The 10,854-nt window shown below is 59.7% G+C and overlaps 1 protein-coding gene across 1 annotated transcript; it reads right to left on the bottom strand.

Moving 5' to 3' along the window:
* Positions 1-1,603: 1,603 nt before the first annotated feature.
* Positions 1,604-8,882, bottom strand: FNDC5 (fibronectin type III domain containing 5). The gene is made up of 6 exons (XM_045584904.1): positions 8,642-8,882; positions 7,068-7,183; positions 6,428-6,626; positions 5,943-6,032; positions 3,496-3,629; positions 1,604-3,113 (listed from the first exon to the last, which is right to left on the bottom strand). The coding sequence occupies exons 1-6, from the start codon at positions 8,823-8,825 to the stop codon at positions 3,108-3,110; spliced, it is 729 nt and encodes a 242-aa protein (XP_045440860.1). The 5' UTR covers positions 8,826-8,882; the 3' UTR covers positions 1,604-3,107.
* Positions 8,883-10,854: the final 1,972 nt, after the last annotated feature.

Here is a 10,854-nt window from a genome sequence, read left to right as displayed (position 1 = left end):
CTGGCGTGAGGTGTTATGCGATACAAGGTGGGGTCTCCTGCCTCTCAGCCCTGCATTCCTCCCACAGGCCCACTGCGGCCTGCAGTCAGGTCTCGGCCTCAAAGAATAAGCAGTGAGCAATCTGGATCTATGTGCGTGGTGAGGAGAGACCGCTTCCCAAGACGAGTGTAGGGTTTGTATAACTTCAGTTGATTCAGGAAAAGCTCAGTCATTAAAGAACTTGGGGCTATGGGTAGGTAAAGGCAACAGAGTTTAAAGCAGGACTGTTCTCCCTTCACACCCTCAGGTGATTTACTATAGGCACAGATAAGGGGGACACAGGAAACACCCATTAGCAGTGCTTCCTGAACCCTACTGGCAGCTTTCTACACCTGATGCTGCCTTGGGGCTTCTCCATCACTTGGCACTGTGAGCACAGAGGACCTGGGAAGTGCCTCTCAGGTTTGGCTTACAGTTCTGTGTGCTAATGGACTTCTCTAAGACCTGCCTGCCTTTTGTTCTCAGAATCTTCCAGAACAGCCTTCCCTAAGCCCAATCACCAAGTTCTTGCTGGTTCTGACTGGAATGTTCAAGGTGTGCCATTTACTGGTTTGCTCATTGGCTAATGGCACTATTACTCCACCTTTCAGCCTGATGTTGGGACCGTAAGGATGTTCCTTTAACAGCCCAGAACGGCGTGCTGTGAATACTGAGCCGCAGCAAGCAGCTCTGCAGTTCCTCTTCACTTCCCTCCCTGCTCACCCCTGGGAGAAACAGACTGCATTCCTCTGGCCAGGGAAAGCACCAACCCTGTCCAAGGGGAAAACCCTTTGTTTTAAAAACCGAGCACCAGTCTGCATACCTATGCGGTGAGGCAGCCCAAGCCTGGTTTAGGGTCCGGGGGCGGGGCTCAGTAATAGGATGATGGAGCAGCTATTTTCTCCTCCTACACGTGCACCCCCATCTGTTCGAGATTTCCCTTCCAACTCCAGCTTGGCTGGCAGGCATGTCCCCAGGAAGCTGCAGGCCAAAATGGAGAGAGAACTGAGCGTCTGCCAACTGCCAGAAAAAGAGGGCAGCGCTTGGGCATTTACCAGAAGACCAGGACGTGCCTTTTCATTTGTCTTTTTATTTTCGTTTAAAAAGTGGTTATTGCTCTAACTGGATCAGAGGTAAGGACCTCTCCCCCTAGGGAGCCTTGGCCTTGCAGCCCCATTCAGCGGGATGGAAGTCACAGACAATGAGTGAAGCCGCATGCCCTCCCCATGGGGAAGCCCTTAGTGTTGCTGACATCTGCCTTGTACCCTGTCTCTCCTCCCTCCCTGTGTCCCACACTCGGACGTGGTGGCCGGCCCAGCCGGGAGAGCTCCTGTAGACTGGAAGGAAGGGTGGTCGCTGGGCGATGGCTTTCAGCTCTCTGGCTTGGGGCTATTGCTCTTACTCGGTCCAACAGGCATTCAGAGCACCTACTGTGTGCCAGGCTACTGCTAGGCGTGGTGCTCCCACACTGCCGTCCGCAGCCACCACTGGAAGGCGCAGAGGTCCTCTTCCGTGCAGGCGTTCAGCTGCCACAGCTTGTCAGTCCTGGGGAAGGGTCTGCCTTCCCTTATCAAGCACCAGGTTTTTGTTTTTGTTTTTGTTTTTTACCAGAAAGGGGCAGTGGAGAAAGACCTGTCACCTCACACCACACCGGCTCTAGGGAAGGACATGAGGACCCTGGGTAGCTTTCGCAGAACCCTGGATGAGATGCAAGATATGAAGACCCCAGAGGCCACGGCTGCTCTGAATGGGTGGCTCAGGCCTGCCTTCCAGCAGCTTCCACCGCAGCCCGGTGACTTAGCGGTCCTCGGGATGTCCCACGGGAATGTGCCTTTCCGTTGTCCTCGTCAGCACTGTTGTCACAACAGGAGATTTTCCTAAAGAAATGGGGCCAATACCTTCCAGCTGTCTTTCCTACTTTTTCTTAAACCCCAGACTGATGGTCTTACAGTCAAAATAAGAGCCAAAAAAGATAGAAGGTGCAGGCAACCAGCTCCGGGAGTCCCTCTGGCCCTCTGGAATGAAGCCCTTCAATTGTGTTTTCCAAGAGACAAAACAGATAAATCTCACACACACACACACACACAAAGTTGTGCATCGCACCACAAACAAGTCCTTAATGGCTGAATCCAGAAAAGGCTCCACGGCTTCCCGACCGGCTCTTGGTCTGAAAGAGCCGAAGTCAGTCTCGGTGCTTGTCCTCTCCCAGCAGCTTTGTGCATCTCCTCAGAGAGGAAGGCCGTCCGGGAGACGAGAGGAGGCAGGCAGAAGGCCGTGTCTCATGCAGCTTTGCCTTTTCCAGAATGGGGCCGGGACTCGTTTTGTGGCTTGTTTATTTTTTTTGCAGAATTTGGGTTTGTAGTTCAGTCTCCTTCAGCAGACTAGGACATCGGGGGGAGAGAACTGTGCAGCTAGCCGTAGCTCCCCTCCACTGCAGTCCTCCCCTCCCTGTGCCCGTGGACCTGGGGACCAGCAGAGAAGAAAAATGAAATCCTTCTCCCTGTAGACAGGTAGTCACGCTTCAATGATGATCACCAAGAGCTTGTTTGGAAACTGGGAGGAAAAATGAGAGAAGCGGCCAGGGCTGACTGAATAGACTTCTCGCAAGGTTGCAAACAGAGGACAAGAGGAGGAAGGGAGCTGGAGAGCCAGGCAGGCTCTTGTCCCCCGTGGAGGAAAGGAGCAGCCTGCCTGCACGTCTTGTCTCTGCCATCTCAGACCCAGCCTTCAGCTCACTCAGCTGAACAGCCAAGACTGGGTCCTGGGCCCACTGCCCCGGGCCCCGTCACCCCCAGCAGAGCCATCCTGCCGGCTGGTGCTCACGTCCTGCAGATCTGCCTCAGCACAGCCTCAGCCACTGCCATGGTTGCGGTGCTTCTGGAGATGGGGGTTAATAAGAGGCTTCAGGAAAATGCGCCAGAAAGAGGGAAGCCGAGGGAGAGGACAGTAAGCCGGAGGGTGTGAGGGTATGGGGGCGGAGGAAATGCGGAGAGGGCCAGATGTTTGCTGGGTATCATCGCCTGAACCATGAGATCCTCTCACATTCTCCACTGTCTTCTGAGCTGCCCAGAGCCAGCACTGAAAAGGTTTCATATCTGTTTCACACAAGAGGAAATACGGGACAAAGAGCTGACGCACCTGCCCAAGGTCACAGCACCGCCGCTGCAGAAATGAGCTCAAAGCCCATCTCTTCTCGTCCACACCAGCCGAGAGTTCTGCCCTCCCCATTCACCGTCGTCCGTGTGTGTCCCCCCCCCCCCCCCCCCCCCGCTTTTAACCCTCATTGGCCCCTGGCACCCTGCAAAAGGAGAGGATCCAAAACCAACTTGCAGAGTCCCCTGGGTCACACAGGCAGCAGCCAAGCTTGGCTCTGCCCAGCTGTAGCCATGCCAGACCCCACGTTGACCCCTCTCAGTCCAGGGACTCCCGGTGCCTGAGCCACGGGGCCGCCCGCCCAGGCCCCAGCCCTGCCCTCACCTTGCTGCGGAGAAGCCCCCCGCCTTGGTGCTCTGGTGTGCTGGTTTCGGACGCGCTCTTGGTTTTTTCCTTGTTGTTGTTGGGCTCGTTGTCCTTGATAATGTCATACTGGCGGCAGAAGAGGACGATGACGCCTGGGGGACAGGGGAGAGCAGTCAGAGTCCTTGCCCGCCAGCTCCCTCGCCCTGAGCCCTTGCTGAGCTGGTTATGTGCTGAGCTCCAGATGGCCTCTCACCTGCACCACTGCCACAGCCTGCCCCTGGTCTCTGGCTCCTGTGCCCACCTGCCCCTGCCCATCCCCTTCACTGCTGCTGGGTTGGTCTTCCTACAACCTGTGTCTGATCATGTCTCCTCCCTTCCCTTCTTTTAAAGGTCTGCGTCCGCCCCCCTTCCTTTAGGGGGACATAGAAACAGCGTCCGCTGAGCACTGCCAAGCTGTGCTGTGCACTGACACGTTCCTGTTTTTTTTTTGTTTTTGTTTTTTAATATATTTTATTGATTTTTTTACAGAGAGGAAGGGAGAGAGATAAACAGCTAGAAACGTTGATGAGAGAGAAACATCGACCAGCTGCCTCTTGCACACCCCCTACCGGGGATGTGCCCGCAACCAACGTACATGCCCTTGACTGGAATCGAACCTGGGACCTTTCAGTCTGCAGACCAACGCTCTACCACTGAGCTAAACCGGCTTCGGCGCAATGACACATTCCAGCTCACGGAGTCCTCGTGGCACTGTGAGGCCCAGTGACCCTCCCCAGGTGAGAGTGAGGACTGAGCAGAGCTCAGGTGACTTACTCAAGGCCGCTTCGGGGTGGAGCCGGGGTGTGCACCGGGGCCTGCAGTCTGCGAAATGTTTATTTTATTGAACTGATACAGGAGCATCATAAGCTTTTTTGGAAGTTGGATAGTACTAAGGCAGCCAACTCCAGTTCTTGTGTTTTCCCTATTTTTACTTCTAGTCTGGATTACAGTGGTTATTTCTTGGCCTATCTGTTTTAGATATTATCTCTTGACCCCCCACCATGGTAGTGTCAGGGATGGCCAGGGTGGCCTCTGCCTGGAAATAGTATTCTGCGTTCTCAATTCTTGCCTTCTCGTAGGGACGAATTTAAACAAGAGACAACAAGCAGGCGGGAATGTATTTGCAGAAAAGGAACACACACAGCTATTGTCTGAGTGTATACGGCAACTCAGTCACTGGAAACCAAACCAGGTGCCCTGCTTAGTGGGGGTTTGGGTATTTATACCCTTAGACTGGATTGCCTTAAACCTAAGTCTCCCCCTCCCTTATTTCTCAAAAACAGTATCTTCAAGTTATAAGGCCCCTCCCCCAGGTTTACCCCCCCAGTTAGACCGCATCCCGGAGGCTCTGGCTCTTCTCACAGAGGGGCCTGCCACCTCCACCGTCTGACTGTGGCGTGTCAGGCCTCACACAGATCCCCTCCTGGCTGCCTTTCCCAGCACATACCTTTCAAGCTGCCTCCTCTAACAGCAGATGAGGCCTAACCACTCCCCCTGCTTCCTTCCCCATCGCCCTAACAGAATTACGTGACGATTTTGGGTTCATTCACTATGTTTATATTGTTGTGATTTCATAAACACTATCTGTGCCAAGTCTAATAAAGCATCGTAAGCAAACCTCCTCTTTTGTATAACCCTTTCCCCCCAAGTGCCTGTTTTTCTATGAGCCTATGGAACCTCCCACCCCCTCACCCCCCAATTCTTCCACCTGAGAGAGCCTGCCCCTCACCCACTGCTGACACAGCTCAGGCATCAGGTCCTCCACAGACTCCAGTCACTCCGCCGCCTTGCCGTCCTTCACTCCCTACCTCGTTCTTGGGTCACAGCCGCCCTGAGCCCACTGAGCTTAATCTGTTTCTTGAACACACTGTGCCCAGAACATCCTTCCTTCCTTTTTTTTTTTTTGGCTGCTGGGTGAACTCCTATTCATCCTTCAACGCTCACATCCCATGTTCCCGCTCTTTGTGTTTTTCCTGTTTTCTGACTCCTGGCCCCTGAATGAATTCCCTCTCCGCTGCTCCCATACACAGTCTTATGACAGCACCCATCCCGTTGAATTGTAGTTCATACGGGCCGGGCTTCTCCCAGGCTTGCTGGTAGGTATGAGGCTCTTAGCCCTCGCTAAGGAACGTAGCACTATAGACAGTGAAGTGGCCGCTCAGGAAACGCGGATTGAATACAAAAATGAAATTTGATCTTTCTCCTCAGAGAGCTTACAGATAAGTGGAAAAGAGAGTTATAAGCCCAACTAATTTATCTAAGAAGGGCTGAGGAGGGGCAAACAGGGTGCTGTGGAGGCACCATGACAGGAATGACCTAGTGCCGTGGTCGGCAAACAGGCTCGCGAGCCACATGCGGCTCTTGGGCCCCTTGAGAGTTTCTGTGAGAGAAGGGGTCAGGTCAGGGACTGCCCTTCCCAGACTCACCGGCCCACATGAACAGGACAACCACGATGATCAGCACCTCGCCCGTCTGCAGCTGCTGGTTCCGCCCCATCTCCTGCATGGTCACCTCATCTGTGGGGAGAGAGACGCTGGGTCTGGGCTCCTTCCCTCCCCCAGCCACTCCTCTGTGGCCAAGCCCAAGAAAGTAAGCGCTTCTCTCCGTATCGGTGCCCATGCACCTAACAAAAAGAGGTTCTAAAACACGCTAATGGCTACTCGGAGTGGCAGCGATAAGGCAATCCAAAACGAATGTTTATATACCCATTGATTGGGTCACTACAGTGACCTCCTCTCTCTCTCTTAGGTACTTTACGAGGTGCTTTACTAGGCAGAGGGGAAGAGAGGGGACAGGTAGGGGGGCAGCGGAGGGAGGAGTATGGGAAATCAGTGCTTTCTTCAACCTCTAGTGCTCGGGGCCTGACCAGCCCTCGCCCACCGCGCCCCACCCGCCCTCAGTGCCGGCCTGCCTTTGTTCTTGGAGGCCATCTTCTCGGCCTCCCGCGGCGTCTTGAAGAGCACGGGCTCGCTGGCCGGGCTCTGGCCCTGCACGGAGATGGCCTGCACGTGCACGATGTACTCCGTGTCCTCCTCCAGGTCCCAGAGGGCGCAGGAGCGGGTGGTGGTGTTCACCTCCTGGATGAAGCGCAGCATCCGCACGTCCTTCTTCTGCCAAAGGAGAGCCAGCCCGGGGTTCCGGTGCCCAGTCAACACCTATCTGCCACCTCCAGCCGCAGCCTCGGGCTCACCTGGCCACCGTGCTAAGACCTTTGCTGCAGACATCATCTCACTGACGCATTCCCCCATCTCTGCAGACCTCCTTATCTCTGCTGTACAGAGGAGGCGGCGGGGAGGGGTGAGGGAAGGTGCCCAGAGCCATACATCGCGTGAGAAGTGGAGCCAGGCCCAAATCTCAGGTCTGCTTAAGATCAAAACCACACTCTGAAGTCCCGGGTTCCGAACAAAGGCTCCAGAGCCCACCCTCCCCGACCGATCCCCTTCGGGGCCCCTGTTGAGCTGTCAGTGCCATTTTCCTGCCAGTCTGCCCTGGCCTCAGCCCCTTTCTTCCTCCTCCCTCACCCACCACCATCTCCCCTCCCAGGGGCTTACCTGCTGAGAGATGGCGAATCCGATGACAACCTCATCCTCCAGGACATCCCAGCTCACCACCGCCGAGTTGGCCTTGAGGTGCCTGACAGTGACGTTCACTGGGGCGGAGGGGCTGTCTGGGGGGGAGGGGGGAGGGACCTGAGCCTGAGCACCCCCCGCGGGGAGGCCCAGGCCCACTGTCTCCCTGGTGAGCCTGGGGAAGGCCGTGCAGTGGGAATGGGAGAAACCAAGGCCTTCCTGGGGTTGGCACATGGGCCTCAGGTTCCTGGTGGGGTGCAGGACCAGGCTGGGGAGGCCCAGGCTCCATGTGTCCAGGAAGGGAACCCCAGATGCCCACAACTGGCCCTACCGGGGGGGCAAGCTAAAACACAGGGGCCTGGGCCAGTGGCAGATCTGATGGAGGGGCGTGAAGAGGTGAGGAGACAGGGTGGGGAAGACCGAGTGGCCAGGGTTCAGGAGCTGAAGGTTAGTCTGATGAAAAGCAGTCCCATCCAGTGCCCTTTCTACAGGACTCGCTGCACTGCCAGGGGAGTGACCTTGAGGACAGGGCAAGCCCAGAGGCGGAGAAGAACCAGGCCGAGGATGGGAGCTGGGGTCAGGGAGGAAGCCTCGGTGTTGTGGGGACCAGGCAGAAAGAAGCCTGCGGAAGGGCCTCTGTGTGCTCTAAACTGGCAGGCGGGGAGGCGACGGGGGAAGATGGGGTCCCTCAGCCCAGAGTCCAGGGCAGGCAGGGCCTTCTGGATGTGGGAAGAGGATGGAAGGGCGTCAGCGGAGAAGAGGAGGAGGAAGTGATGGGGGCAGAGGGTCCGGAAGGAAGACCCTTCCAGGACAGGGGCAGTGGAGTCACAAGGGACAGGCGCTGGCGCCGACGGGAAGATCTGGGCGTGAGCAGCACCCCTCGCCCCACAGATGACAGACAGTGGCCCCGGAGAGAGACAGACGGACACGGGCAGGTGGCGGCAGACACAGACCCAGGGGACAGACCGGCGGGGTACGTGAGGCAGACACAGAGATGGGAGCAGTGAGCCTCGGAGAGAGGGAGAGGGAGAGATGAAGGAGGCCACAGCAGCCGGAGGGGAGCGGGGCGAGGATGAGGCCAGGCCCTGCGGGGCAGGCCAGATGCCGACTGCACCGGGCCCCCCGGGGCCTGGGTGCCAGCCCCTGTCCTCACACATGCTCACTGGGACCCACTGGGACCCACTGGGCCCCGCTGGGCCCTCCCTCTCTGACCTGCAGAGTTGGCTGCAGGGCTTTGGGGGCAGGGAGGGAGGCCCTGGGTGGGGGGACTGGTGTCCTCGGCTGCTCCCCTGCCAGAGCAGGGGGCTGGGGACCTGAGGCAAAGGCTTGGGCTCAGGGCAATGGAGTGAGGGGACTGAGGTCACAGGACCCTGGCCCCAGGGCTGGGTGGCTGGCAGGGAATTGGGGGGTGGAGGACGGGGCTGGGGGTCGGGAAGGCAGGGAAGAGGCTGGGGCTGGCATCAGGGAGCGGTGATGGGGCAGAGACGGAGTCCCAGGAAGCAGGGGAGGGAACTGAGGACTCCCCGCCCCCCACCCCCACTCCAGGGCCCCCTTACCCGCCTGCACCAGCGCGAGGCAGACGCAGCCCAGCCAGAGGCGGTGCATGGCGGCGGCGGCGGCCGGCCGGCCCGGGGCGGCGCAGGGGGACGCGGCTCCGGCTCCCGGCGGCCGCTGGCGCCCGCGATCCGGCCCGCGGCCCGCCCGGCCCGGCCGCCCCGCGCCGCCCCGCGCCGCCTGCATGTCGGCTCCGCGGACAGCGACTCCCGCGCGGCGGCGGCGGCCGCGTCCACGTCGGGCGCCCGGGGGGCGGGGCGCCCCAGCTGCGGGGAGACGCGGGGCGGGGTGAGGGCCGAGGGCGCCCCCCTCCGCTCCCCACCCGGCCGGCAGCCAGGTCCGCGGGGCCCCACCTGGCCGCCCCCTCTCGCCGGTGCCGGAGCGCACACGGCTCCTCCGCGCCCCACCGCCTCCCTCCCTCCCTCCCCGCCCCCCGCGGCCGGCCCAGCGCCGCCCTCTCCCAGCGGGACAGGTGCTCCCCGCGCCTCTCCCCCACCCTGTGGTCTTGGTCTCCCCTCGCCCCACACCCAGGGCCTCGCTGGCTGGGGCAGGAGGGAGCTGGGGCGCTCCCCGGCAGGGATGGCTCCCACAGAGCGCGGGGCGAGTGCGGGGCGCACACAGCAGGTGCTCAGGGTTTGCCCTGCGGCCGGGGAGAGGGGCGCTGACTCCCCGGAGGGCCTGGCTCCGTGGCCCCTGCCCGTCCTCCCCCATCCCTGCGCCTCCGCCGGCCTCTCCGTGGGGAGAGTAACCCGGAGCACCTGCTCAGGAGGTGCCAGGTTCTGTGCGAAGGGCTTTGCTTACTTCTCACCCTGAGGCCTGGCTCCACTTTCCAAGGACTGGCAGGGAGGAGACTGCAGCTGGAGAGGCTGCTGCCTGGCTGGTGGGGACGCGGGCATTGGACACGGGCTGACCTGATTGATCCCCAAACCTGTGCTTGACTCACTGTCTCCCACCTGAGCGAGCTCAGTCACTTTGGGAGCCCTGGGACCCTAGAATTCGCTCGTGCCAACTCCTTCCTACCCAGAGAACAATCTGGAACGATCTCTTCCCAAGAGCGGGATGAGGGAGGGGTGGCCCCAGGCCTCCCCTTTCCCCGCCCTGCCCTCCTTCTCTCCCCGCCCCCTCCCATCCTGGCAGGCGGAGTGCTGTGAGCAGCGGAGGAGCTAATGGCTCTAAGTGCTTTAGCCAGGGCCGGCAGCCTGGGCCGGCAGCCCCAGTCCTAAAAGGGCTGGATGGCCCCTCCCTCGTTACCTTGGGACACTTAGAGCCTCTTACGGTCCCTACCTCAGTCCCGCACCGTTCCACCCAACCCACTTCCTTTCTGACCTGGAGCACCAGGCACCCACCATCTGACCACCATCCTCTCCCAATGATCTCTGGACACCAGACAGCTGGGCGCCTCCCCGCCCCACACTGACACTCTCCCCCCCAGGCCCCCCCGAAGCAGGCTGAAGAGGCAGGCACAGACCGGGCCCTGGGCCCCTGACACGGAAGGGCCCCTCATCTCTGCCCACTGTCTGGCATTAAAGGCCTGGCCTTCCCCAGACCCCGGGAGGGCTAATCCTTCCCAAGGGGCCACCTGGCAAAGTCACCCACAGAGCCCTGTTCAGGATCTGCCCCCGCCCCCCTTTAGGTTAGGACACTGAGGTGCAAATTCCCACAGCGAGTCCAGGGCAGCAACAGAGCCCTTGGCAGACTCTCCCCCAAGGCCTCCTTGAGCTGCGTCCTTTCTACCTGGTCTCACCGGGAGGGGCTCGGGGTTCTTGCTGAGCAGCGGGGTTTAACGGGCCAGCCCCTCAGCCCCCCCAGGCCTGCTCTGCGTGGCCGGCTGACCCTTCCCCGGCCCCCTCTGCTCCCTCAGCCACATACCTCGTCCTCTGGTCAACCTGGGAACCAGAGCACCTCTCTCTGTCCGTTATCTCTTCTCTCTCTTTTTCTTTCTTTCTTCCTCTCTCTTTCTCCTTTCTCTTCTTTCTCTCTCTGGCAGCTGCGTTCTGCCCCGCCCCACCCGGCCCCGCCCCGCCCCACCAGCTGCAGCCGGGCCCCTGGGGACCCCCTCACCCACCAGGCAGGAAAAGGCAGCCCAGGCCTGCAGGAGCAACTGGAGTCTCCTGAGGTCTCCTGGCAGGAGCCAGCAGGAAGGAGAGGGGTTATCTAGAGGTCACAGAGCCCACTCCTGTCCCTGCTGAGAAGAGAAGGAGGGAGGGACACGACA

This window comes from Pipistrellus kuhlii, unplaced genomic scaffold (assembly GCF_014108245.1).
Source record: "Pipistrellus kuhlii isolate mPipKuh1 unplaced genomic scaffold, mPipKuh1.p scaffold_m20_p_2, whole genome shotgun sequence".
In the NCBI taxonomy this organism is placed as follows: Eukaryota; Metazoa; Chordata; class Mammalia; order Chiroptera; family Vespertilionidae; genus Pipistrellus; species Pipistrellus kuhlii.
Note: the sequence above shows the minus strand (reverse complement) of the source record. Positions and strands in the feature narration are given on the sequence as shown.

Bases quoted from the DNA above. Each gene is read 5' to 3' on its own strand.
- FNDC5 (XM_045584904.1), bottom strand. From the start codon at position 8,825: ATGCAGGCGGCGCGGGGCGGCGCGGGGCGGCCGGGCCGGGCGGGCCGC. The intron at 6,627-7,067 runs GTAAGCCCCTGG...CTCCTTTGGCAG, and splicing joins GATTCGCCATCTCTCAGCAG to AAGAAGGACGTGCGGATGCT. The intron at 6,033-6,427 runs GCAGGCCGGCAC...CTCTCCCCACAG, and splicing joins GATGGCCTCCAAGAACAAAG to ATGAGGTGACCATGCAGGAG.